The sequence below is a fragment of the Ceratocystis lukuohia genome (assembly GCF_044167205.1).
Source record: "Ceratocystis lukuohia strain C4212 chromosome Unknown Supercontig2_pilon, whole genome shotgun sequence".
NCBI classification, from domain to species: Eukaryota; Fungi; Ascomycota; class Sordariomycetes; order Microascales; family Ceratocystidaceae; genus Ceratocystis; species Ceratocystis lukuohia.
This window is the reverse complement of record NW_027263521.1, coordinates 2,508,369-2,534,630: the sequence shown is the minus strand read 5'-3', so window position 1 is coordinate 2,534,630 and position 26,262 is coordinate 2,508,369. Positions and strand designations below refer to the sequence as shown.

Sequence of the window (26,262 nt, the reverse complement as noted above, 5' to 3'; positions counted from 1 at the left end):
TTTGGCTGGACATTAAGCCATTTGGAGGAGCTTTGACGGGCTGGGATCAAGGGACTGTGACAAGAAGTGAAGAGCAAAGCAGAAAAGCGACCAAAAGTACATGATGAATAGCAGCAAGTGGGGATTTCTGCACTGTGCAAGCTGGGCAACTCCCTATAGGATAGTACAGTATGAAACCCGCTTCATTTTAACAGCCCTTGGTACTCGATCCTCCGCTCATGTCGTCACTAACTTTGGTCAAGCTCCTCCAGCAAAAGCTTGGCGCATTCCTTTTTCTCTTGCACTTTCGGCTTAGCTTCGATTTTCAGCGCCAGAAAAAGCTTTTGCTCTCCCCCTTTTTCATGAGGTCAGCTTTTCCGCTAATATGAATGCGAACGGTAGAACAAGCTAGTGAGCTCTTTAGGGTTTGGGTACACGAAAATAACCCTAATCTCGACTTACACGGCACCTCGCCTGTTAAAGTCACCCAGGCTGGGCGAGACTCAGGGTTGGCCAAGCTGCGTAGCACGTTGCAGAGCTGGCAGAGATTTTCAACTGTAGTCTGAACATGAACATGGAAATAGGGAACGGGGGGTGGCAAGGTATAGCCCCATGTGTCTTGATCTGAGCCTGAGCTAAGCCGGGGGTAGGGACCAAGTGCTCAAGAACAATCTTTCATATGCCAAGATGTGAGACAAGTCTTTCAATTACCATTTTTCTTTCTTTCCTTCTTCCTACCGGTTGGCTGCGCGGTACTGCGAGATTCTGTGGCTTGTTAAAGGTGCAGTTGATGCACTAGATAATCAATGGGAGAAGGCTAGGAAAGGAAGGAGAAGAGCCAGACGAGCGTCATAGTCTACGCCTGGGTCTAAGCCTAAGGAACTAAGGAGAAAAGTCTCAGTCTGGGCAGGCTGTACTACACGACAGGGAATCGTGTGACGGTTTGCAGTGTGAGGGTGACACAGATAAAGGCAAGAGAGAGACGAAGGGCGAGAAGGCCAATGCAAAGGAGAACACAGACCCGGTAACTTGCTGACCAATGAGATGGTGACCCGTCGTCGTGGGAGACTCATTGGGACTTGGGGCAATATCGGGGGGAGGGACAGAAAAGGTGACGTCTACGCAGAGGGATCACGGAGAAACGGAGAGCATAGCATACTAGCACATTTGCAAGACAAAGGAAAGGAGACAAAGAAGATGACAGCCCTACCCCTTCTCCGCCGTACCTCCTTAACCGCTGTTCCGGAGACTGTCTGGGCAGACTGAGCAGACACCGCCTTGTGCAAGAAGAGGGAGCAATACTTGGCAAAAGCCCAGGAGTCCAAAGACACACGGCGTCACAGAGTCGAGGAGTCCCGTAGACGTCCGAGACAGTTGACTACGAGCCAGTGACGATTGAGAAGTTGGGAGTGTACACAGTAAGTCATGGCAGAGCATGGCACAGCCAGCAAGTGAAAAGCAACCCAAGTGGTATAAAAAGTAGAGCCCACTGGCCCTCGCCCTCCCAGCTTTTTCTATGCTCTTGTCTATCTGCACAGCTCGTCCTGTTTATCAATATCTAGGCTTTCTACTTCCTTCTTTTCCTTCTATCCCAGGCCGGTCTCTGGTATACCCCTTGACACTATGTTTTCCTCAATGACTTTCCTTGTTGCTACTCTTACCGCCACGCTCGCCTTCCAGGCACCAGCACTAGTTGCTGCTCAAGGCAATGACAGGGGGTTTGCTCGGTCATGCTTATGGCAGAATGTGCAGATCCGGAATGGTGACACTATTGGCACGTTTTGCAACAACAACAACCCCCACTACTATGACTACGACTACAGCCAGTGAGTTTGACAGACTGAGAGAACGTCAGCAGGAAAGCCGGTTTGCTAACGAACGAGGAAAGACTGTCACTGCGCCACTGTTATGCCAACAAACAAGGCAAGCTTGTAGCTGCCAAAGAGTGAGCTCCCGCACCTCCGAGAGTTTGCCAAACCAGTCCACTAATGAGCCGCGAGCTATGTATAGAGGCCTCTTTATCAACTCGTGCCACGACTGCATGACCAAACGCGATGACAAGCTGAAATCGGCATTACTAACCTGTACATGCGCCACGTCCACTGGACAGCTATACCGAACAACGGTCGACTTAAGTATGTGCAACATATCCAGGCCCAACTATGAGGGGGGCATATTGCTAATGAGTGGATGGCGTTTAGACGATCTGATCTACAATGACAACGGCCGCTTGTCGTGCTTCGAGCTCCGTGGTTCTAAGGAAAGAGACATGCCTAGAAATGGGTAAAAAGAATTCGGCAGGGCTAGGTTGGGTTGGGGGAACGGGCTAGAAAGCTATGGTTAAGACAGGAGAACCTGGCAATACAGCCAACTAAACTGCACTCTCGTCTTGCCCGATTATGACTTAAGGTACTCCCTGTGAGACTTTAGGCGGGCTACAGGGGGTGGGTGGAGGAGCTGTAGATGAGTAGTCATTGTGCAGATGCCCGCCCAATAAGAACGAACGTTACTCAGCTTCATATGCAGTAGAAATGGGGCATTAAACGACGGCCTCACCCATATAATCTTCCTACTTTTCTGAGATGTACCTCTTCTTTGCCATCCTTTTTCTACCTTGTTACTAGTTCACAATTTCGGGCCTGCCTCAAGTCCCCGTCCCGCTAAACCAGCTGATCCAGCACATTGCTAATCACCTAAACACTAGCATTGGCGCCATCTTAGCGCCGTACCGCGCATACGAGAGTGAGCTGTGGAACCTGTTCGCCCAAGCCTCGCTGGCTACTGTGGCCAATCTGGATGAGTTCCGCAAGAGCTTTGCTGTCTTCTCTGAGCAGTCACTGGCCAACATGGACCAGTCTAATGTTGTGGCTGTCGGCTCGTCTGTTGTCAACTGCCTGCTGCCTGTGCCGCCTGAGGGGGGCACGAGGATGTAGTGGCTAGAGCGCAACAGTCTTCCAGTCTCGGCCCCCTCCCCCCAGGGTACATTCGCCAACCTTGGGAGGCGTACAGAACAACACATTATGGATGCGCTAAAGTCGTGCATTCATCTATCTATAGTCGAGTTTCTAGTCGAGCAAGGCGTCGACGTCAACGTCAACGTCAACGCCGTTAGCCGGGGTGGCTTGATGACACCTTATCACAGCTGGGCCTTGGAGTCTATCTTCACAGTGCTCGATCTTCTCCGCGAAAACCTAGAGTATTTGCAAAAGTATGATCCTGCCGCCAATCTAGCCCAGAGCTAGAGAAGCTATATGCAGCGCAAGATTCAGCTGCTCCTGGCTCATACCGCCACTAGACTCCCTCTCCCGTGTCTTGCCCCTAGCAAAATGCTTGCGATTGAAATGTCCAAAGAGGGGTGTGAACGGAGCCACAGACTAGATGAGCGGAAACTGGCAAGCTGCAGCATGGAAGATAGGAAAGTGCCATTAAGGGGACCACCGAGACTCTCTGGCGGCTAGAAAGAGGCGAGAAGACTTGTGCTGCTGAGTTGTATCCCAAGTCTGGGGAAACGGAGCAGCGGGGTTCTAAGAGCCCAGATTTCAGCAAATACTCCCACCCCAAGCTCCTGCGCCAGTAGTAGCGGAGTTTGGCTTCCAAGAAGAACCAGGAGACGGGCTGAATATGACAAAAGCCAAATTGGCCGGGTATCTTGAGATGTAAGTTAATCTCAGCCACGCCCCTTCCAAGTATCTAGTCGACTACCTCATCAAAGAGCTCCCTAAGACCATCGAGCTGCCTACAGCCGCCGGCAACACGCCGCTTCTTTTAGCCTGCCACTTCGGCCGGCCTGAGCCCCCCATACTTCGCGCCTTGCCGGACATTTTCGACCAAAAGCTTCTCCATGAGCTACTCAAGCAACGCAGCCATGTAGAGTCTAGTGGCTTCACGCCCGCCCACGTTGCCTTCCAAAGCCTCCAGCAAATCCGTCCATCCAATCCCAGAAACGGCACGCGCCGGATTTTTCAAGTCCGAGTGCACGTAAGACTGCATCCCCCGCTTTGTGTCGTTGTTCCTTAGTTATCTTGGTGAATACTTCTCAGAGCTTGAAATCCTTGATGCCAGTGGTGACACCGTGATGCATGGCCTCATCGCCCAGTCTAGCTGGCGCCTCATTGACCAGCTGGCCGCCCTCCGGCCACAGCTCCTTGTTCGTGAAAATGCTTCCGACAAAACCCCCGCTGAGGCCGCACTTATGAAGCGCTATGCGGGAACCTTTGTAGCCTCAAAAAACTCACTCGAAAGCTTCGCTTTTCCCAAGAACAACACAAAACTAGTCTATGGCGTCCGCCAGCTCCTCACTAGGCCAAGTGGCTGGACAGCCGCTGCGGAAGAAAAGGAGCGCATATGGTTCCAAGCCATGCATGCTTGCAATGGCCGGGCTCGGGCAACGAAGATGTTGCCTTGACATGGCTCACGCGTGCAGCGTATCTGGCTAAGGGAAAGCTACGGCGCGGACTAGTTGGCCTAAGCGACAGGTACGCCGAGCAGCGACACCACTTCCAGTTTGCAATCCATACGGCGCCTCCAGAACCAATGCCAATCGAGAGCATGGATATGAGAAGGTTGAAAGACACCTTCAGACTCACGGATGTCTCCAACATGCAGGGGGTGCGATGGAAGACAGTTGTGGAATCATATGAGGAAGATATAGGCCATGTGGTGCATTCTCAAGAGATTGAAACGTGACGACGATACGTGATGGAAACGCCTGAGCTAGAGGGCATGGCGTGGGTGTAGAGAGGGGGGGCATGGTGCTTAATTTCAGTGCGTCAAATCCTATAAATACACACATTATTGATCGGCCAATGCTACATGGTATGATAGCCTATAAATACACGGGCGGCCGCCTGCAAACGGCCTGTGGCAGCAGCCACGGCTGTAACGTCCAGCTGTAGCCCGCCCATGCCTGCAAGTCTAGAGACGGTCGATCGACAGAAGGGCCACTCAGCCCCCAAAGTCAGAGCGGGCTGGGCTGGGCTGGGCTGGGCTGGGCTGGTTGGTTTTAAGCAAGACCATGTCAGCCGTGCCCAGTCTAGCACCCGGCCAAGAAGTGTTAATTTCTTCAAGTAAAGTGAAGCTGAAACGCTCTGCCATGGTCACTGAGGCTTCGCGGGGTGATTTGCAGGTTGGGGCCTGTGGCTTTGCTGCTAATTTCCGGAGTCCCAGTATCAGATTGCTAGTAGCAGCAAGTTTGAAGAGCAACAATGCAAGTAAGAAAAGCAAAATTCTATTGAGTCTAGACAACGCCATCGGCAAAAATGATAAGAGTTTGTCGCCGTGTACATGCATATAACCTGAAGCCCATTCATTCTATTGAAGCCAGACCAGACCGAAAACCGAGCGAGAAAGAGAGGGGGGGGGGGGGGCAGAGACAAGAGGGGAGAAGAGAAAAGAAGAAGAGGACAAAGGAGGAAAAGAGGAAATGGAAATAAAGCGAGAGACACCAAAGCGATGGGGGGAGGGAAGAAGTGAAAGAGAGTGTGAGAGCGGGGGTGAGAGAGTGAGTGTGAGAGAGGCCGTAAGAGAGGGAGGGAGTGCTGTTCTGTTCTGTGCTGTGCTGCATCACGATCACAAGGACTTGGGCCGTCGCAAAGCCCGTAGTACGGCCCGAACCCGCAGCTTGTGCATCTACAATACAACAGCCGTCTAACCCAAGCACAACGGACAGCGCCCCGGCATCACGATATACCGCTCATGTGGCCCCGAGGCACACGCTCCTTTCTGGCTACCGTCGATCGAAGTACCGAAGAAATGCGCTCCCGGGTCGAGACAGCCTGTGTAGACGTAGTAATTCTTGGTAAAGTCACACATTCCGCAGCGAGGACAAGAGTAAGAAGAAAGATGTTCAGCGAGGGCCGTTTCCTGTCTGGCGCAAGAAATAGAAGGGGTTAGCCGGGGGGCAAGGAAGGGCTGCTAGTGGCAGCAGCAACAACAACAACAATAACAACAACAAGCCACCAAAGGTCGAAAGAAGAGGAAGAGAGAAGGAGCTTACACGCCAAAGTCAAAAGACAAGAAGAAGAACAGGAAGAGAGGGAAGAAGTGGAAGAGATAAACTAAGAGACACAACACAATGCTGCTACAGACAGACAGACAGACAGCCAGACAGTCCAAGCCAGCCAGCCTGGCAGACAAAGAGGGAAGGGTCTGAGTTTATATGTTTCTTGCTCGAGCCCTCCTCCAAATCCTCGTGGCGGTCCAGTCCGCCCAGTGCATATCTCGAGGCCAGTCCGTAGACACACACATACACAAGAAGGACCTGCAGTCTGTTCGTTCTCTTTCCCCTCCCTCTCCTCTATCTCGCTTTCCCTCTATGTGTCCGTCCATAGTGCCCGCTCACCCGCTTCGCTTTCCCCTCCCACGCATCTCACATCCAAACTGTCCCCCTCGCCCTCGCCGTCTTGTGACGAGGACAAAGAGTACAATTTAGCTCAGACACCAGACGCATATATCACAGGACCTGGCCTCTTTTTTTGGGCTATTTTCTTTTTCCTTATTTTCCCTTTTTGTGTGTTCCAACAACCAGGAAGGGGGTGTAAACATAACGAGAAGAGAGTGAAAAGAGACGAGGCAAAGGGGAGAAGGGAGGAGGGGAGAGGAGGAGGGAGGGGGAAGGGGAGGGGAGGGGAGGGGGAGGGGGAGGGGGGCCTTGCTCTAGCTGTGCTTGGGAAGGGCTCCTCGTTCTTCCTTTTTTGTTCGATCTTCCCTTCCATTGTTCTTTTTTTGTTCTTTTTCTTGTTCTCCTATACGCCCCCCTTTCGCCAAAGCTGGTCCTCCTCCGGGATCGACGGCCCGGAGGCATGTCATCTCATGTATGCAATACACGAAAAGAGCAAGGAGACAGGAAAACGACGCCCATCCACCCTCAGGGTTCAAGGAGGGCTTGGTGAAGGAGGGTTACTCTGGCTTCAGGCTATCTATTTTCTAGGTCTTTTTCTGCGGCTGTACAATAATAGCCCGAGTATGATGGGTGTCGTAGGTTGGTGTTCTATCTTTAATCCCAGGGAGGATAGGGCTGCCTTGCAGCTGTCTGGATGCATGCAGATGGCCTGGCTACATACACTTCGGCCTCGCACCTGGTTCTTGGGCTAGGCTGGGTCATCTGGTAGCCCTGTGGGTGGGGTTTATTGTTCCTCGTGGCTTTTCTTGTTTGTTTTTTTCTTTCTTTTTTTTCCTTTCCCTTTGTTCTGCTGCTCCTTGTGTTTACATGTGGCCTTGACCCGATGTGGCCTGGCCTGGCCTGGCCTGGCCTGGCCTTGTACATCCGAGAGCTCCATCAAAGCCGCAGCGTTTCAGGCAACGCAGCCCGAACAGACGAACAAAAGAAGCCCCAAGCGGGAAAGGGCCAGCCAGCTAGCCAAAAGCCGGGATGTAGGGGCAAGAATAAGAAGAAGGGCACCCCCTTCTAGAACGCCCAGGGCCTGCTTCTAAAGCGCCCCTCCTCTTCCTTCCATCCTTCGTCCCATACCATCATCTTTCTTGTTTTGCTTTTTTTTTCTTCCTCCTCTTCCTTGTTTCTTTGTCCTCTTCTGTTTTGTCTCTGCATAAACAGACCGCCAAGCAAGAAAGGAGAAGACAGATAGATAGACACGTCCTCCTCAGGCCCCGTTGACAATTTCCTTTTTGCGTAAAAATGAGACTCGCAGGATGAATGATGAAATCTCAATACACATGAACAAAAAAGAGACGACAGCCCTGTCCAAGGCGTCCGTTCACATGCCCCCCTCCCCCCCCCTCTCAGCTTGACCAAGTCATACATTATTGAGTGGGAGTTGGATGGAGGGGGCTTTCCTGCAACGTGCAACGTCCCGGAGCAGAGGAAGACTGAGTGTGGATGGCCTCTGTGCTCAAAAAGACCTCTACACACGTACAATATAAACGCCGTGGTGCCCAGACATTGCCAGTGCTCGGTGCGCAGTAGGGCCACCATAACAACCCCCCCCCTCTCCTCTATGGCAGCCAACTTCTTACAGAACCGCCACGGCAGAAAAAATCTCCGCCTTTTCACTCTCCTCTCCAACTTTTCCAATCATCTGATCTAACGTGATCTCTGAACACGCCATACCGTCCGAGTTACACGTTTGTTTACGGCTTTATTCAGTTGTAGCCCCTTCAAAGGCATGAAGGGAAATAAAAACAGGGGAAACATCGTTAGAATAGCTTTAGCCAGGCACGCTCTACCCCAACATTGCTGCCAGATTAGGGTTCTGTTGATTATCTTGGAACATTTCGAGCGCAACAGTTCAGTGACATAGTCCTCCGTTGATAGAGTAGTCGCTGTACCCTCTAAATATCGCCATCAAAGACACGTGTGTTCTCCCACCAGCGTTGTGTAACAGTGCATTGTGCACACAGGTTCACCCTAACCCTAACCCTACGGACATCAACAACCGCCAGGTCGGCTGTTTACAAAATGGATGGTGTGCATTGGGCGCATGTTTGTTTTCAGGTTTGCCATTAATATTATATTCAGCAGATGTAAGTCTATCTCTCTGGGTATACCAGCAACTAAGAATCCTTCTCCTGATCCCAATTGCATCGTCTTCAAGCCATACAGGCCAAGGCCAGCATTCCAGCCATCTAACAGCCTCTTCACCGTCAACCCGACAATGGGTCAAGCATCTTAGAGCAGGGCGAAGGCAGCCAGCAGACCGGCAACACCGGCAACGCCAGCAGAGCCAGAGAGGGCAGCAGCACCGGCAATCTGGGAAGAAGTGGAGGTAGAGGTAGAGGTGGATGTGGCGGAGCCGGTGCCGACGGCGGTGCTGGTGCGGCTGGCGGTGGGACCGGCAACACCAGAGGTGGTAGAGTTGGAGCCCGAGCCGGAAGTGTTGCAGGCAATGGCATCGGGAACAGTGACACCGAAGCCAGCGCAAAGGTTGCTGGCGTAGCTGAGAGTTGAGGCCTGGTCCTGTTCGTTGCAAGCATCGACGAGGCAGCAGGCGATCTGACTCAAGAAGTCGTTGTTGCCGCAAATGCAGGCGACATCACCCTGCGAGCAGTCGGCAATAGTAGAGCCAGAGGTGAAACCGCTAACGCAGTTGGTCTAACGCGAAGGATTCTGTGTTAGAGCGTGCTGAACAACGTCACTCATTGGTGGGCTCAATGTGTACTTACGGCGCAGCTGGGCAGGCTGGTGCTGGTCTGGGCCGAGACAACGCCGGCAATGGCAGCAAGGAAGATAGTAGAGGCCTTCATTGTGGATGGTGCGGTGTAAATAATTATCGGATAGAAGATATGTTCAAGTTCGGGTAAGACAACTGCTCTCAGAGAGTAACAAGAATGATTCGTTTGAGAGTGGCGTGAATAAAATAAAGGCACAGAAAAAAAAAGTAGAAGACAAAGAAATAAACAACAAGAAGAAAGAAAGAAATACGGAGAAGAGAGCAATGAACAAAAGCTTGTCTTGATGAAGAGATCTCAGGAAAGATTTGGGGAAGGAACTGGACGTGGACGTGACTGCCTTTTAAGCTTTCAGGAAGGGGAGGCCTGGACTAGGGAAGAGGAAAGGAAGGAAGGGCAAATCCAAATTTGTGCATGCAACAACGGGGGGAGGACAGGGCAAAAGCCAGGAAGGAAGGGAAGGAGGGGCCGGGGTTGAGTTGCAAGTTGGGTGGGAAAAAGAAAAAAAAAAAAAAAGAAAAGAAAAAAGGGTTTGCAGTTGCAGTTTCCCTGGTTGCTGCAGTTGCGCTGGCTGGCGAGGTGGGATCTTGCCTTTCCTTTCCGTCTAGGTGCTGTAGAGCCAAGGTTAGACGCGCAAGCAAAGGATGCGAATGGAACGGAAGTGGCGTCCCCAGCGAATCGTGCTGTAGTGCGGGCACGAGATACAGAGATAGCAGTTGCGCCTCAAAATGGGAACTGCGCCCGGTACCGCCACCTTCTGAACAAGGCAGTTTCTATTTTCCTCTGTTTTCGTGAAGGTTCTTTCCCTAACGTAGATTTGCTATTTCCTTGGGCTCTATTTCCGAGCAGCGCTCTGTGTATTAATGACATGTATACAGTCATGTATACAGTCATGTATACAGTACATGTGCATAAGATCTCGTGTATGTACACAACACAACGGTACGTGTGCATATGCTTTATGTATGTACAGTGGCCTAGTATTGCAATACGCAAAGATCAGCGTACATACATATCATATCATAGACAATGCTCAGCAACAAGTCCAGCCCAGCCAGCCAGCCAGCCAGCCAGACCCTAGCCCAACTGCACCAGCACCAGCCTGTCTGCCCCCTCTCTTTCTCCTCCTTCTCGCCATATTATCCCCTCCTTTTCCAACGCCATACAGGCTAAGACGACAAAGCTTGGGCCAGCTCACGGAGGTGCGAATGAAGATGCGATGTAGCAAAAGATCACAATGCCACCCACACACAACGCCCCAGCAACAACACGCACATTGGTTCACGCACATACGCTCATTACGCACAAGCACACAACAACACACCACACAGACCCTTGGTTGTTACATACCCAGGGCCGGCCCACCCTTCTGCTCTGGAGCGTGGAGAAACGGTCAAGAGAAGAGGCAAAAACAGGAATAAGTAATAAAATAGTGAGCTGCAACTGGTATTTCTAATTTCAAAGCAGCCATGATCTAAGGTTAAAGATGCCTCCGGACATAATTAAAACAGAAAAAAAAAAAAGCTACCAGGCGGGCTTTTTATCCTGCCATACCCTTGCTCTGCTATGCTTTGATGCTGTTTACTTGGAAGATAGTGCCCCTGAGCTGCGACTGAGCCTTTGTCTTGCCCCTATGTGCCTCCCCGCGCTTATGTCTCTGGTGATTCCTCTCTGTTATTAGCTATTTTATTTCTTTTCAAGCACCCCTTTCTTTTGTTTGTCTCCCTTCCATCCCTCTCGGATTACATGGTCGAAGCCGTAACACTACGCGGCATAAGAAAAAAAGTCACGGGGTCGTCGTGGTCGGTCGGTCTTGACCGCGGCATTTTGCCCCTATGCATATATCATGTTCCAGCCCTCTCATTCTTGTCCAGCCATACTTGTATGCAGGCGTGTATAGATATGGTTAAATTCCTATTTCTTATTTTCGTTTTGTGCTCGCTTCGCCTTGGCCTTCGTCCCCTTCCCTCTCGTCTATCCGTTCCTATGGTGGCTTGGATCGCCTTGTTTTTCTCGGTTATGTCTTGCCTGTCTGTAGGTCCATAGGGGGGGTTTGATTTCAAAAGCACCCTCGTATTTCTACAAGGTTTTTGTAAGCAAGCTCGCCTTTAGTTGCCTTTCATTCCCGGGGTCTCTATTTCTCTCTTCCTGTTAGTTAGTTTCTGTGCCGCTTTGCCCTAATCAAACTACTGCTAACCTTAAAGACAACTTGGCTGTTGATAACAAAGAAGAGCTAGCCGCTTCTCGTCCTGGAACTATGGAATAAAGCCCTTGCCCCTCTGTAGCTATTGAGACCCTGTCCTACCTTTAGTGCTCCCCAGGACGAATTCGGTGCGCTGTCTAGACTCCCAATGGGCTGACAAAGACAAGAGAACGGTGAGGACAAACCCATGTGACAGCATACCAGCCACTTACACCTGTCTCTTAAGTAGTCAAGGCAAAGCCAACTTCATGCGAGTAAAAGCCAAGGTGCATCAAGATTTTTTCTCCTCTACCTTATATCGGAGATCCCACAGACGAAAACAAGAGGAGAAGAAGAGAGAAAAAAAAGAAAAAAAATAACAAAAAATAACAAAAAATAACAAAAAAAAACAAGAAAATAGCCACTGAAATTCTTTATGAAACTAGCAAGGATTAACCTCCGATTGCCTTGGCTTACAGTGTGTGTCTGTGCCCCGTATTGTAGATTTCTATTTGCGTGATCCCTTCTAGCTCTAGTCCTTCGTTTGTTTCAATTCCATGCTGGCTCTATCCTTTGCACGTTGTGTCGGCATTTTATAATACCCTCTGTATTTTGTCTCGCGGAGGTATGGTGGGTATGGGCCTAAGCTTTCTTCTCTCTTTTCTTTTCTTCAAGCTGAGAAGGACTGCGAATGAGGCAGGATGGAGTGCCTCAATGTCTTTCCCCGTCCATCAGCAATATCTGTTCTCCCCGTGCAGCAGAGACAATCTTAATGCCAATATCATCTCATCTCACATCATCTGCAATCTATCCAGGGGGGGGGGGCATTTACCGAGTAGACCCGCCTAAAAAAGGACCTCCTAGATCCCCGCGGGCTGGCCATTCTAGAATGCGCCTCGACCGGCTCCTATTCCATGTTTTTTACCTGTTTTCTTTTTAATAAAAGAAGTCCATACCTGAACAGAGGCAGAGGCATGAGGGACCTTCCCTGCTTCTGCCTCCCTTTCCTCCTCTTGCCTTCATCCTTAATCCCAGGTGAGGTTGCATCTCTGATCTTCCTCGAGATTTGGCCCCGCCAGCGAAATCAGCAAAGAGAAGTTAGTTTTGTGCTGGACCTGCAGCAACGGGGCACGTGTCGGTGCCGGTCTCTGCCTGCGGTTGACTTGAGTGATTGATGGGTTGGCGAGCCAAGACACGACATCAATAAGACACAAAATGCACGGAATGTCGGACTAGCCTTGTTTTGTGGTTTGGGGTTGTTTCTTGTCCACGCCTTGTGTTTCTGTTGTTTTCCTGGTCTGTCTCACCAGTTCCTGGTCCTTTTAAAGGTTCTTGATCATGCCTGCAGAACAGCTTTTAAAGCATCTAATCTGTACTGCCTGTTCTTAGGGTTAGCGGATCTCAGCTGCACGCCTGGTCCTTACACAAGCTTGGGTCATACGTGCTTGCTCATTGACGTAGATGCACGGCGCGCCTGACTCAAGTACCAGGCACAACTGCCGACTCACTGCTGGTTGGTAGTGCCGCAATTTTGTCGGGTACCGGGTCGCCATTCTTTCTCCGACTGAATCGTCATAAAGGATCACAATAGGGCCGAGCGCTGGAATTGGCTATCTGAGCTTTTGTTCGCCCAAGCTTTTGGAGCTTCCATTGAGGAGAAAGAGGGGAAGCAGTGACCAAGCTTGTCTTGGTTCGATGGGCAGAGGCAGGAGAAGAAGCAAAAGAAGGAAGGGGAGAGGGAACAGAGTAAACGTGAGACAACGAGACGAAGACAGAAACGGGCGGACTTAAACGCTGCTATTTCCTTTGCGATTTTGTGCGCGTAGCTTGTAAGAGCTGTAAAGCAAGGTACAAGTGACGTGCAGTGCAGTACGCTTCGCGGCTCAGCTGTCTGCTTTTCTTCCTTTTTTCTGGCTTGTGTGGCAGCGCTCTAGCGGCACGTATGCACTGCACTCATCACTTATGCACTTGGGGATACTGGTTACTGTATGTGTTCCCGTGTCGTACTGGTGTCAAGGTAGTCGGTCGTCTTGGTGTCTTGGTTTGAGAGGGTAGGAGCAAGCCTGAAAAGGGAAACAGCAAAAGCCGCCCAAGAGGAGCAGGAACAGCTCAGACAAGGGAAGGGACGGTGGATAGAGGAAGGCACATACACAAATACAAATGTAAGCAAAGGAAAGAGCCGCATGGTTTACATTTTGGGTAATTACCCCCTTCATTCCCTTTTTCTACTGATTCTCTTGCTTTTCATTTCTTCACTGCCGCGTGTTTTATGTGGAGATATTTTATTATCTCGTATTTTATTGATATCTTATGACTGCCTCTTTTTTTTTTTTCATCATTCTTCATCACCTTCATATTAGACACTATTCCCTCATTCTATTTTTTCTTCTTTGCTTTTCGTCATTGTTAGAGGCGCTCTAGCTCCATTTTCCCACCTAATCTTTTTTTTTTTCTCGTATTATCTAGTTCTCTGACTGCGCACAAAATTATGGGCTGGGGCATTCTGGAGCCGCGCCAGAAGGGACACGTCCCAGGTAAGCCTCCTTGTGTTTCGGCATCTTCTGCCTTTAGAAGCTGACATCAGATGTCCCTTAGGAACTACGCGATACTATGATGATCCAAACCAGCCTGGCTACATTGCTAACCAGAATAATGGTGGACTAAAGACCATCATGAAAAATGGCGATCACTTGATTTTAGTGAGCTTCTATGAACTGTCATGTATCTCTCCTTTTCCTCATCTAACACTTCCGTCTAGATCCCCCAACCATCAGATGATCCAAATGACCCTCTCAACTGGCCTCTCTGGAAGCGTGACTTGATCACCTTTATCCTGTCCATGAGCGCCATCTTTGCCACTGCCCAGGGCTCCATTCTTGCTGCCAACACCATCGTCATTACCATTGAGATCAAGCGCAAATTCACTGAAGTCGCCCTGCTAACTGGCTACTTCCTGATGGGCTGTGGCGCTGCCGCCGTCTTTTTCGTGCCTTCAGGCCGGGTCTGGGGAAAACGCCATGCCTTTATTGTGGGCCTTGTGATTCTCGTAGCTTCGAGTGCCTGGGCAAGCACTGTTGGGTCCAACTATGAAAGCTTCGTATGGGCACGCATTATACAGGGCGTTGGTTGTGCCCCATTTGAGACGCTTGTAAATGCTGCCGTCGGTGATCTGTACTTTGTCCATGAACGAGGCATTCGCATGGCCTTCACCAACCTGGCCGTATTTGGAGGCGCCTTTTTTACACCCATCGTTGTCGGTAAGATAACCATGACCATGGGCTGGAAGTGGACCTTTATCTTCTCCGCTATATTCTGTGCCGCGTGCCTCCCACTGGTCTTTTTCTGGTGCCCCGAGACTGCCTATCGCCGCAACTCCAAGTTGAACACTGACATGGCCTGCGACGCCGATGACACACAATCAACTGGTATTCCTGGCACCAGAGACTCGCAAGGAAACGCCTTTGAAATGTCACCCCGCAGTGATTCAAACAGCATTGGCGAGACGGGACAATTCCTTCCTTCATCCAAGGAAGATGGGCATCGCACTGAGCCTCATGTTGAGCAATCTGGCTTCATACGCAAGAAGACCTTTCGTGAGTCCTTGGCTCTCTTCGACGGCCGCAAAACCGACGACAACTACCTGGTCTTGCTCCTGCGGCCCTTCCCCCTCTTGTTCCAGCCGGCCTTCTTGTGGACTTGTCTTATCCAAGGTACCATGATTGGCTGGACTGTATTTATCGGAGTTATCATCGCCATGATTTTCCAGGGCCCTCCGTATTGGTGGCAAGAGGACAAGGCCGGATATACCTATCTCGGTCCGTTCCTAGGCGCTGTGCTAGGCTTCTTCATTGCTGCCTTTATGTCTGACTGGACGGTTCGCTACATGACCAAACGCAACAATGGAATCTACGAGCCTGAATTCCGCATTCTACTCATCATCCCCATGTTCATCGTTGGCGAGATTGGCCTCTTTGGCTTTGGTATCACCGCCTCACAGATCATCACGGGCGAGTCTGTGTGGCAAGAGCCTGTGGTCTTCTTTGGTCTTGAGGTCTGTGCCATGGTGATTGGCACTGTATCCAGTTCATTGTACATTGTTGATGCCTACCGTACGTTACATTCATGCACTAACTAACTAGCATTATAAAGTTCCGTCGACTAACACTGTCTCAATAGGCGATCTGGCTATCGAGGGCTTCACTATCAGCATCATCTTCAAAAACTTCTTTTCCTTTTTTCTGACATGGTACGCATTTGACTGGGTAACTATGGGCATTGGCACCAAGAAGACCATGATTATCCTTGGCTCAGTCCAGATTTGTGTCTGCCTCACTAGTATTCCCATGTGTAAGTAGCCTCTTTCTTATAGTCTCTTTCATTTTTGAGACCCTACTGAGAGTTAAGACTAACAACACCATAGACATCTATGGCAAGCGTATCCGCGCCTACTTTCACCACCACGACATGCTCAAGAAGCTTCATTTGAAATGAGCTCCTTCTCATTTCCTCCTTTATTTAACCATGATACCCTGTTTCTGTAGACGCGTGGCCTTTGTCATCATTTATATCTGAGTAATATTTGTGAGATTATTGGTCCAAAGTCACTGCTATATATATTATTTAATGCTATACGAGCATAGTTCACGTATAATTAATTTGAGCTTTACGACACCCTTAGATACGCCGTATATAAAATTCACATGTCTGGTTCCTATAAATACATTGTGCATATCGTGGTGTCCGATGCGCGAGTTGGATCTCGTTACATAACTCTACCACCATCACCCCAAATGCCCATAACAGCCATGGCGAAGGCAATCGACGAAAATCCGGTTTCAACAAACCGTGTCTTGGCAAAGTTCTCGGCCATTGCCCGGACTTGTTCACCATTGACCTGAGTCTCCTCGTCCTCCGCAACAGACGTATCGGTCTCCATGACGCCTGAACTACCAAGATCCTCGTAACTGGCCTCCAACGCACGCACGTTGTTCTTTCTCCGAGATGCTGCAGCGGCCGTAGGAACGGTGGTTTGGCCAGCCAGCATAGGCGTGATCACATTGGCCAAGCCGGCGGCACCAGCGAACAGCGAGGTGTAGAGAAGGTACGGGTGACGGGCAGCGCGAGGCGCGCTGAGAAACGCAAGCAAGAAAGCGCCGCAGGATAGACGCGAGAGGAGGTGGAGCGGCGAGGCGGCGAGATCACTGAGGCGGGAGAGAGCGTGGGCGGCAGCGGTTGCGGAGGGAAGAGAGAGGATGGACGGGATGGCGAGAGTGGTAAGGGAGTAAGACATACCCTGTTGACCGGGGGGGGGGGCGGAAGAGAGGTTAGCATATTTTGGAAAATACGGCAGCGATAGCAAGGGAGGCAAGGAGGGGTAGGATAGCTAGACGCACCGTCAATAGGCCCAATGAGACAGTGCCCACAAACTTGATGATAGCCACCCGCGCAGGGTTTCTGAATATGCGAAACACACGGCAGACCAACATGTTGAAGCGATAATGCAAATGCTAGTATGGGAATTGCGTATAATGCCGTCAGTTTGCGTCGGTGATATGACGATATGGCGATGAGACGATGTTCAAGGATCAGGCCTGGATGAATAGATAGGAAAAAAAAAGGCAGGAACTGAAAAGTCTGACGGGCCGTACCTTGACTCGTTTTCGAAGGGCGCCTAAAGCTTGATTGATACAGTCTGGGCTGTTGGGCTTTGCCTTTGGGCTTTAAAGCCTTGTTATTATCTTTTTCCTTTTATTTGTCGTCCCGTCTTTAACAAGGCAAGCTAAGCCGAGTCGTCCATGTGTATGACGGCCTTGCAGAGAAAAGAAGAAGAACAAAGACAAGGATGGAGGGGTGGGCAGGGGTCTAGGCTTATCGGGCTATTATCTTATCAATAGCCAATAGCACGAGTCGGAGAGAGCTCTTGACGGCGATTAGTCATCACATATTGGAGATTGGAGGATGGGATGGTTTAGAGCGCATTTGGAGTAAATGGAATTTATTAAACATATTGTTTCACTAATATTAATGTTTTTTTTTACAGTATTGTGTTATTGTGAGGTTTATCGAACTATGCCGAGGCTTCTTGGATTCGTTTATATCGCGACTTTAGCTCAAGCCGCACTAACTCGTTGAAATCATTGATTATTCTCTTACGTGTGTGTTTCTTACGATATCATTTCTCCAGTTTTATTGCCCTACTATATTCTACTCCCCTTTCAATTTCGCCATCTCGATCACTTACCGCCGCCATGCCTGCTCCTTCTTCAACATACGTGAGCAATGTCTGGAAAGACGGTATCTTTGGTATGCTAATGATTCCTTTTGCTCTCCGAATTCCCCAACTAATTGCTGATATTCTTAATCCCACTAGATGGACGCGTAGCCTTTGTCACAGGTGGTGCAGGAACCATCTGCAGTGTTCAGACTCGCGCGTTAGTTAGGCTCGGCGCCAACGCGTGTATCGTTGGCCGCAATGCCGACAAGACGGAGGCAATGGCCCGTGATTTGGAGACAGCGCGGGCCGGTTCTAAGGTTATTGGTATCGGCGGGTGTGATGTGCGCAAGGTATGCAGCAGTTCTTTTTGTGCTTGTGATTAGCTCTTTGTATACTAACTGATATATGGCTGCTCTTAGATTGAAGACCTGCAAGCTGCGGCTAAGAGATGTATTGACGAGCTGGGAGCGATTGACTTTGTCATGTGAGTCTCTTCGCCTGCCTTGGCTCTCGACATGAGTCCCTTAAACTAATGTTTTATTATGTATTCACAGTGCTGGCGCAGCCGGAAACTTTGTTGTGCCCATCTCCGGCATGAGCTCCAATGGTATTTCAAAACCCTCCCACAGCCACGCGACTCGCATGCTAACTTCTTACCAGCGTTCAAATCCGTCATGGACATTGACGTTCTCGGCACTTTTAACACCATCAAGGCCACTATGCCGCACCTTGTTGAGTCTGCTAAGCGCAACCCCAATCCCAACCCCAACGGTACTGGCACTGGCGGCCGCTTTCTCGCTGTTTCCGCCACGTTTCACTACACCGGAATGCCTCTACAGGCCCATGTGGCCGCTGCCAAGGCTGGCGTTGACTCGCTCGTCGCCTCTGTTGCACTCGAGTATGGCCCGCTTGGCATCACTGCCAACGCGATTGCCCCCGGTCCTATTGCCGGCACGGAAGGCATGGAAAGGCTTGCGGGCGACGTCGCGACCGGCGACCAGGGCAAGGGCGTGCCTTCAGGCCGCTGGGGCACAGTTAGGGATATTGCGGATGCTACGGTATACTTGTTCTCTGACGCTGGAAATTATGTCAATGGACAGATCATCCCCGTTGACGGTGCGTCGTGGAGACGCCAGGGAAGTGATGGTGCAGGCGTGGGTGTCGATAGCTCGATGAAGTACCCGGACTACATTATCAAGGGCGAGATATCAAAGCAGATTAAGACAGGGAGAAAAGAGACCAAGCTGTAGAAAGCGGGCCTATGGGAGTCAGAAGGGTGACGAGCGTTTGATATGCATAGTGCAAGTAGAGCAGAGTTAGGGTTATATACGAACACATGATCCATATAGGGTCTACTAAAATCCACCATTTTTAGCACTGGCACAGCGGAACAGGCTGCTTTTTGATCAAGTGATATGCTTGCATGGGTCAACCATAGGCCTGCCTTGGACTTGGGAGTCAGGATGGCAGCCATCGCACCATTGCATGATTGAGAGTAAGCGAAGAAGAGCATGAGAGTGATCCAGGCATTCCTGAGCAAAATGCGAAATATCTAGCAATATTGATGGTGGCCCACGTGCTGTGCTTGACAATGTAGGTAGGTAGAGATGCCAGTGGTGGAAAATAGGCTATACCAAGCGTTAATTGATGGTAGTGGTGAATCAAGATGTACATTACATGCATAGCCGGCCGTGTGCATAGCAGCATGTCTTGCTTGACAGATGCATATATTTGGGTTGTTTAGCTGCCGATTTTGGGTTTGACGACGGTGAGATGGCAATGGCAAGGTGTGATGTGATGCGGGTGATTGTTTGTGAGATACAAAGAGCCGGCATGCAGGAACAATCTAATGTAATGCGCACCTGTCTCCCTTCTTTCTTCCCTTTTTTTTCCCAGACTGTTTGCTTGCGTGCATGTCATGTCCACTCACAAGTCAATTTCTCAGCTCAGGGGTGAGCAAAGCCTCCAAAGGAAGAGGGCCGTCACATAGCCTTTCTTCGTTTTCGTTTCTCAACCAAAGTTTCTTAATAAAACCAGCCTCTTCCTACGTATAGAAGACAAAGCGATGGCGGTGAATAGAGGAGCATTTGTCGTTTAATCCCCAGCTATAAAGCCCCTCAAAAATAGGAAAGCAAGAAGGTAGGGGGAAAGAGAAGTCAGCTTGAGGCTAGGGTTCATTAGAGAAGGGGGAAGGGGGGCGGATAGACTAGGGAAGGGAGGGGGGGCGAGCTAAAAACAAGCTAGAAGGATATGCCCGTGTGTTCGTTTGTGAACGACGCACCGGTCCGGAATAGGAGCGATAATGTCAGGTAGGTAGGAGAGAAAGCCAGAATTGGGGTTGGTTCTTATGCAAGTCTGATCCGGATTAGCTCCTTTTGCTGTTCATCCATAGAGAGGGGATCAAGGGCGGTGAAATCCGCCTGGTGGCTTGCATTTATGGATTCTGTTCTTCCACCAGTTAAACGCAACGGTGAGACTGCCGTCTTCTTGCTCTTTCTTTTCCAGCCGTCTCATCTTCTCTGGTCACAGCGATTCTGGTTAGCGATCATGGGACATGGGCCGGGATATGGACTGGGGGCTCCTGAGTGAGATCCACCACCATGTTTATGTTGCTGGCTGCTATGCGAATTTACATGAAGAGGAAGAAAGCCCAGTCGTCCCCAGTCCTTTCCCTTTTTCCTTTTTTTTTTGTTGTTCTCTTTCGGTAGCCATTATTCCACATTGAGCTACGGAGTCTGCGGAGTCTCAGTCTAAGATAGCACGAGGGGTTTTCATTTTTGGCTCTTGTTACTAAATTTCTAGCAACGAAGCTATAGCATAATTAAAACTCCCAGACCGATCCAAGAAGGCCAAAACTAGAAAAGGCCAAGGCACTGACTGACTGGGGCCTGAGACTGAGACTTTGGTGTTAGGAACTTAAGAAGGAAGTCCGAGACTTTGTGTGATAAGAACAAGACCTAGTGCGAAGTTTGGCCTGGTTTGGTGAGGTTGCCGTTACCGTGTTCTATACATTCCAGAAGAAGGTCAACAGAGTAGTTGCTGTCTGACAACCTGAGTTTGGCCGATGTTTTTTTTTTCTGAGGCACTTGCCTGTTTAAAAATATGCAGACAGCCTTTCTGAGTAGTTCTACTTGTCTGCAACTGTAACTGCCTCAAGCAGCCCTTCGGTTCATCCGATGGCCCAGGAGTAGCTTCTCTCAATGTTTTGTGCAAGGCTGTAAGGCTATTTCGTTATTTGGCTTTAGAGGTTTTCGTAAAGGAAAGAGCGAATAAAGGAGCCAATTCTGCACTGTGATTGGATAACTTGGAACCTCGCTATTTTCTGTTCTATATAACTTGGCCTTGCTGCTTTGTTCGTGCCATTCCATTTCCAAGGCCAGCCTCTTGTTTATTCTCTCTTTGTTTTCCTTGCCGCCCAGACACAACAAACAGAAGGTTCTCGCTCTTTGTGCTCTATTTTTTTTTTCCCTCTCACTCAGTTTACCCGCATAAACTTGAAAAAAAACAGGGGCTTTTTTTGTCCTTTCTTTCTGTAGTGGTGGACCCCTCTCTAAGGAAAAAAAAAAAAAAGTACATCAACAAAAAGACCCTGAGCCCTGCTTGTTGAGGTGCTTTGCAGCTGGCTTTGGTTGCTCTGGCTTATTCTCCTTTTTCTCTTCTCTGGTGTCTGTTTTGTTCTACATCGTCTTTATTTTTGCTATTCTTCCCGTTCTTTGGCTTTGGTGTTCTTCTTCTCCTCTATATTGTCCTTTTCTATCGTCTTCCTCGTCTTTTAGCTTCGCCGTTTTTTCGTTGTTTTGTCTCCAGCTCATCGAGTCTCTGCTTCTTGACTCCAAACCAAATCCTTTGTTGACATCATACGTGAGCCAACGTTTTTTTTTCTTTCTCTTCTCTTGGTTTTGTCGCCAGGCCTTGCCCATTGCTGTTGGCTGTTTAGCAACACTCAGCCTGTCCCGGGATTTCCTTGCTGTTCATTATTTAAAGCCTTGAGCGACCGGTTCTGCTTAGCGTTGGTTTTACTCTTTTTCTCTCTTTCTCTCTCTTTTCTCGCCACTCAACATGGAGCCTGTCCCCGAAACTGAGCGTCTGGAAGACTTCAAGTCTGCTCCTCGCCCTAGTCTCCGTCTTCAAAACCCAGCTACTCCCACTAGATTGCCTCGATCTAACTTCGGGTCGATGACCCCACTTGAGATTGATCAACACCAGCCCCTAAAACGTCCCTTCAATATTCGTCGCTCTACCGATCCCACTTCACTTTCCCCAAAGTCACCGCTCTCGTTTGGCTCCTGCAGCACTGCCGACAGTACTAGCAGCATATCTGGTACTGGAATGGCCTATCGTCCCCGTATCACCTCGCCACTCACTTTCTCGAACAAGCACCCCCGTGTTCCTGTCAGCCACGGCCGCTCCAAGTCCCATCTTGGCCTCTCCATGTCTCGCACTCAGTCTATGCCCGGCGTTAATGGTGCTGGCCACCTACTCTACTCGCCATCCAGCCCTTCGAGCTCACCGCAAAGAACGAGAATCCCCAAGAGAAACCCCGACGACATATTCCCTACTTCGCCCGTGCGCACGTCAGTGCTGGAGTCTTCACCACGCTTCAATCGCGATAGAAGCATATCGCCTGTGGGCCATGCCTCTGTGACTCCCTTCCCACTCATGGGGTCTTCCCTTGGTGGCTCGGCGCCTGTCCCGATTCCCGTGTCTTCTGCACCATCAGCCAATGCCGCATATAGCTCGTCGCCCTTGGCACCTTCCCCTCTTGCTGCTGCACCGCAAATCACCATGACCCGTGTGCGCCCGGCCTCGCCTCTGCGCAACCCACCGCCTGCGGCCTCATCGGCATCAGCCTCTACCCTATTCTCGCCTGTCTCGCTAGCTCGTAATACCAACAGCAGCAGCCAGGGTAGCAGCGCCAGTAGTGTTAGCTTCGACGGTCTCTACTCAACCAACCACAGCAACCTCTCTATATCCTCATTAGCTTCTTCCTCAATACCGTCTACGCCTACGTCCGCGCGGTCCCGGAGTCCCAGTGTGTCTAGTCTCGAAACGATTCCTGATTCGCCGGATGCTGAAGAAGCTGCCGTCGAGGCTGATCGCATTGCGCAGCTCAAGGCCGCCGCTGAAGCTGCAGCCAAGGGTGATGGTGCTTCGAGCGGCATTGACCTGAAGCCTGCCAAGGAGTCTCGTGGCGGCCGTGGGTTCCGCGATAAGCGCAAGCGCTGGAGTGTGTGTGGCGCCGAACGTCGCGGCGATCTCGATCTGGAAACTATCTGGGAAGATTGAAAACTTGCAAAGGTAGACACCCCTGAGGTTTTATACACTTCCTACTTGTCCACCTAGTACGGCTCGGTAGCTGGATCGCCAGACGCTGGCCGTCTCGCCCGTCTTGCGGTGTCTGACATTTATGGCCTGGCTGTCTGATATCCACAGCGCCCTTTCTTCGCTTTCCATTCACTTTCCGTCCCTTTGTAGCAGGGGCGACTGGTTGAAGCGCTCAATCAATGCAAAACACTCGTGCGCTCTCTTTTGGGGGATCGTCACCAGTTTGCAAATGCTGAAACCCTGGTTTAGGGTTTCATTATTTCTCTTCCCATGACCTTCCTCTTTTTTTTTTTTTTTTTACATGACGTCATCTTTGCTACAGCCCGGCTTCATGACAATGCCGGGCATGCATTTGCTCTATTTTCTCTGGATTTTTTTGCTTGCGACTCAGTTTTTGTTTCTCTCACTGTTCTTCATGATTTTCCCTGCGCAGACTTTTCATTGCTGTTGTGCCCTTTATCAAGGCGCTATTTTTATGCTCTATGGCGGTGGGCTTTGCTGATTATTTTTGCTGTTTATTCCTTTCCCTCTTTTTTATATCCCGTGCTACCAGTCGCGGCCATCGTCTTAGCTTAGCCTTTGTGTTTAGATAGGTCATTCATTTCTCTCTTTTGCACATTCTCGTCTTGGTGATTATAACGATGATGAAGGCTAGTGGTTCGTTGTATTATACAAACCCTAGCCATGAAATAACCCTAGAAAACTGGCTTGTTCCTGGCGGTTGAATGCAATGCTTGTTTTCTGTTCTTACAATATATCGCCAATGAATACCAGGTGCATTCCCTAGAAAAGGGCCATGTTCGAGCCACCGAAGGGAAGGGACTACGGTCATAGCCCCTGGGAAAAAAGATCTCGTTTTTTGCCCTCGACGCTGTCTTTTATTTGTTCTGCTAACTTGGCGCTCGTGTCAGGGAGGACTATCATGAAGCTACAGGGAGAAGTATTATTGGTCTTCCATTGTCTAGAGCCGGATAAGGGATACTACTGGGCTCTATAGGCCCTTGTCAATAGTGCTTATTGGAATCCAGTTCCCCGTGGAAGAAGAAAAGCTGGCGAAGATGATGAGGCTGGTACACCTTTTGAGGGCCGATGGTGATCAAGGGAGAGATACCTTGGAGGAACTAGAGATAGAGTAGTAGTTGGGTCTACTGACGATGGAGTCTCATAACACTGCCAGACTTTGTATATAAGACTGGATCTGCTCGACTGTAGTCTCGCTTCATTTTTGTTTCCTCTCCATCAACCTCATCAGATCATTTTCATTGACATTCTCACATTTCGAGATCTCCGATCTCTCGGCCGCTTTTTTCTTCTCTTCTTTCCTCCTCTTTTTCTCTTCGTAGCACCTATAGTGTGCCCTTCTTTTTCTCTTCTCCTTACTACCCATTTTTCTTTACTCTTCATCAACATCATTCTAACTTGAGCAGCATACCACTGTCACACTTTTTCACTTTTCACTTTTTCACTTTTCACTTTTTACTCTTTACTCTTTTAACATTTGACTCTTTTTACTTTCCACTTCTCTTCTTGTCTATCTCTTTCTACCTAATTTCCTGCTGAGTGCTCTTTATCGTTGCCCCTACGAATAGAGTACTAACTAGCTGAGATTGGTAGCCAGAGTAGACCCTTCTTTACCGGATTGGCCAATCCCACTTCCCACTTCATCTTTACCCATAACCAGTAAAAGCCCGAAAAAAAAAAGAATACAACACCATTGTCAACATGCACGTCTCTGCTATCTTTGCAGCTTCGGCTCTCATGGCGGTTGCTAGTGGAGCTCCTATTCCTATGGTAAGTTGTCAAGTCTGTGTAACACATATGGCATTAACCAGCGTTTGTGTAACATAAGCCTACTTCGTCTTATTGACTGCTTCCCACTTTAGTCTCATCGCCGTGCTTTGACAGAGCCCCAATATCTCATCCAGCCTGCCAGAAACCTCCCAGAAAGCATCCCAATTATGTCGCCAGTTTCCAGTACGAGTTTGTGCACAGATAGCACTAGCGTTGTGTCTACCGCTTCTCCAACTGTTACTGCTGTGTCCTCTGACCCTTGGGCACCTTCTAGCTTGAGCACTAGTGTGATATTTAGAAGTCCTACGACCTTGTCTACCGCGACAGCTAGTAGATTGGCTTCCTCTCCTACTTCTATCCCTATCCCTACTGGCTCTCGCTCAACCGTTATGCGAGCTGGACCCGCCTATGACCCCGCTGAGTACCGCGCTCCTGTCCGCTCTGCCTCTCCTTCTGGCAGATGGTTGACATGGAGCGCTGGGCCCTTGGTGCCTCTCTCTTCCTATACGCGTAGCTCGCCCACTGCTACTGCGGCCTCCTCTCCCATCTCCGCTTTGTCGACTCCTACCTCGACTTCTGGGCCTAATTTTGGTTCCTCTTCTACTTCCATGACTTCCGCCGTATCCTTGTCTGCCCCAACTGCCCCGGTAGAGACTTACCCAGCTACTTCCCAGTGGCGCCCGCTTACCGCATCTAGCAGTCTGCCGCAGTCCAAGGGTAACAGTGTCAGCCTCAGCAACAGTACTGCCCTTACTACGTCTCATGTAACTTCTACATCTCTCATTCCCATAACTACAGCCCTGGCGTCTTCTATCCCCACTACTGAAGATCCTGCCAAGGCCAACCTGCTAGCTGCTCTAAGCATCCCACAGCACACCATCACAGCTTCACCTCTTTCTTCGTCTATCACTTCAATCATTTCGACAACCACTGTTTTCGTGACCTACTCGACTGCCAACCTCACGGTTTCGGCGGATCTCACCGCTGCACCCCAGTTTTCATCCGGTAGTGCCTTCGGAACAGCAATCAACACTATCAGTACATCGACAGCTATCGATGGCTGGCGCTCGTTCCGTGGCAACTATTCACTATTGTGGTCGAGTTTAAGTCCTGCTTCACCTTCGCCGGCACCTCTGACTGCTCTTCCGACTGCAGTGTATGGTTCGCCGATGTTGAGTGGTGGTGGCAGTGCTAAATCTATTGCACTAGCCAGTGCCACACAGGCGCCTTCGTGGCCATCAGGAACGCTGAGCGCGCCAACAGCTGCAGCTACGGCCAGTCCCACAGTAACGGATATTGTAGCTGATATTACTGTCACCTCAACGAAAACAATCACCGTCATCCCAACGCCGGCTGGAGTGACTAAGACGAACCCTGTGAGATTATATGGTGAATACCCGCTGCTGTGCATTGAGCTGCGGGGAAACCGCACTGTGCCATCAGTCATCCCGAGCGAACTTCTCGAATTCTTGCAAGACTCTTGAATAGGTTGGGGCCACTGGGTAAGGTATAGAATAGGAATGATAGCCCTATTCCATCGCTATCTGGCCTCTACGCCTGTCTATTTCAAAAAACTTGAACAAATTACGGAATTCGAGGAGTCTCTGCACATAATACGCTCCTTTGTTTGCGGACTCGGACATATGAC

At 49.9% G+C, this 26,262-nt stretch overlaps 8 protein-coding genes across 8 annotated transcripts; 6 read left to right on the top strand and 2 right to left on the bottom strand.

Annotated features, from left to right (window-relative positions):
- Positions 1 to 1,614: 1,614 nt before the first annotated feature.
- HOO65_020629 (uncharacterized protein) lies at positions 1,615 to 2,912 on the top strand (the record flags this gene model as incomplete). Its single annotated transcript, XM_071006820.1, has 2 exons — positions 1,615 to 1,805; positions 2,684 to 2,912. The coding sequence occupies 2 exons, from the start codon at positions 1,615 to 1,617 to the stop codon at positions 2,910 to 2,912; spliced, it is 420 nt and encodes a 139-aa protein (XP_070861267.1).
- An 87-nt stretch (positions 2,913 to 2,999) lies between these two features.
- Positions 3,000 to 4,384, top strand: HOO65_020628 (uncharacterized protein; the record flags this gene model as incomplete). Its single annotated transcript, XM_071006777.1, has 3 exons — positions 3,000 to 3,187; positions 3,651 to 3,957; positions 4,022 to 4,384. The coding sequence occupies 3 exons, from the start codon at positions 3,000 to 3,002 to the stop codon at positions 4,382 to 4,384; spliced, it is 858 nt and encodes a 285-aa protein (XP_070861266.1).
- A 4,218-nt stretch (positions 4,385 to 8,602) lies between these two features.
- Positions 8,603 to 9,177, bottom strand: HOO65_020627 (CFEM domain protein; the record flags this gene model as incomplete). Its single annotated transcript, XM_071007070.1, has 2 exons — positions 8,603 to 9,025; positions 9,097 to 9,177. 2 exons carry the CDS (start codon positions 9,175 to 9,177, stop codon positions 8,603 to 8,605), a joined length of 504 nt encoding a protein of 167 aa, XP_070861265.1.
- A 4,595-nt stretch (positions 9,178 to 13,772) lies between these two features.
- Positions 13,773 to 15,775, top strand: HOO65_020626 (Protein HOL1; the record flags this gene model as incomplete). The annotated part of the gene is made up of 5 exons (XM_071006583.1): positions 13,773 to 13,818; positions 13,880 to 13,983; positions 14,043 to 15,393; positions 15,461 to 15,631; positions 15,705 to 15,775. The coding sequence occupies 5 exons, from the start codon at positions 13,773 to 13,775 to the stop codon at positions 15,773 to 15,775; spliced, it is 1,743 nt and encodes a 580-aa protein (XP_070861264.1).
- Positions 15,776 to 16,046: 271 nt separating this feature from the next.
- On the bottom strand, positions 16,047 to 16,574 carry HOO65_020625 (uncharacterized protein; the record flags this gene model as incomplete). Its single annotated transcript, XM_071000116.1, has 1 exon — positions 16,047 to 16,574. One exon carries the CDS (start codon positions 16,572 to 16,574, stop codon positions 16,047 to 16,049), a length of 528 nt encoding a protein of 175 aa, XP_070861263.1.
- Positions 16,575 to 17,532: 958 nt separating this feature from the next.
- Positions 17,533 to 18,748, top strand: HOO65_020624 (Peroxisomal 2,4-dienoyl-CoA reductase SPS19; the record flags this gene model as incomplete). Its single annotated transcript, XM_071006846.1, has 5 exons — positions 17,533 to 17,587; positions 17,655 to 17,848; positions 17,918 to 17,982; positions 18,053 to 18,105; positions 18,159 to 18,748. 5 exons carry the CDS (start codon positions 17,533 to 17,535, stop codon positions 18,746 to 18,748), a joined length of 957 nt encoding a protein of 318 aa, XP_070861262.1.
- A 2,809-nt stretch (positions 18,749 to 21,557) lies between these two features.
- HOO65_020623 (basic proline-rich protein) lies at positions 21,558 to 22,784 on the top strand (the record flags this gene model as incomplete). Its single annotated transcript, XM_071000115.1, has 1 exon — positions 21,558 to 22,784. One exon carries the CDS (start codon positions 21,558 to 21,560, stop codon positions 22,782 to 22,784), a length of 1,227 nt encoding a protein of 408 aa, XP_070861261.1.
- Positions 22,785 to 24,545: 1,761 nt separating this feature from the next.
- Positions 24,546 to 26,098, top strand: HOO65_020622 (uncharacterized protein; the record flags this gene model as incomplete). The annotated part of the gene is made up of 2 exons (XM_071006720.1): positions 24,546 to 24,614; positions 24,707 to 26,098. 2 exons carry the CDS (start codon positions 24,546 to 24,548, stop codon positions 26,096 to 26,098), a joined length of 1,461 nt encoding a protein of 486 aa, XP_070861260.1.
- Positions 26,099 to 26,262: the final 164 nt, after the last annotated feature.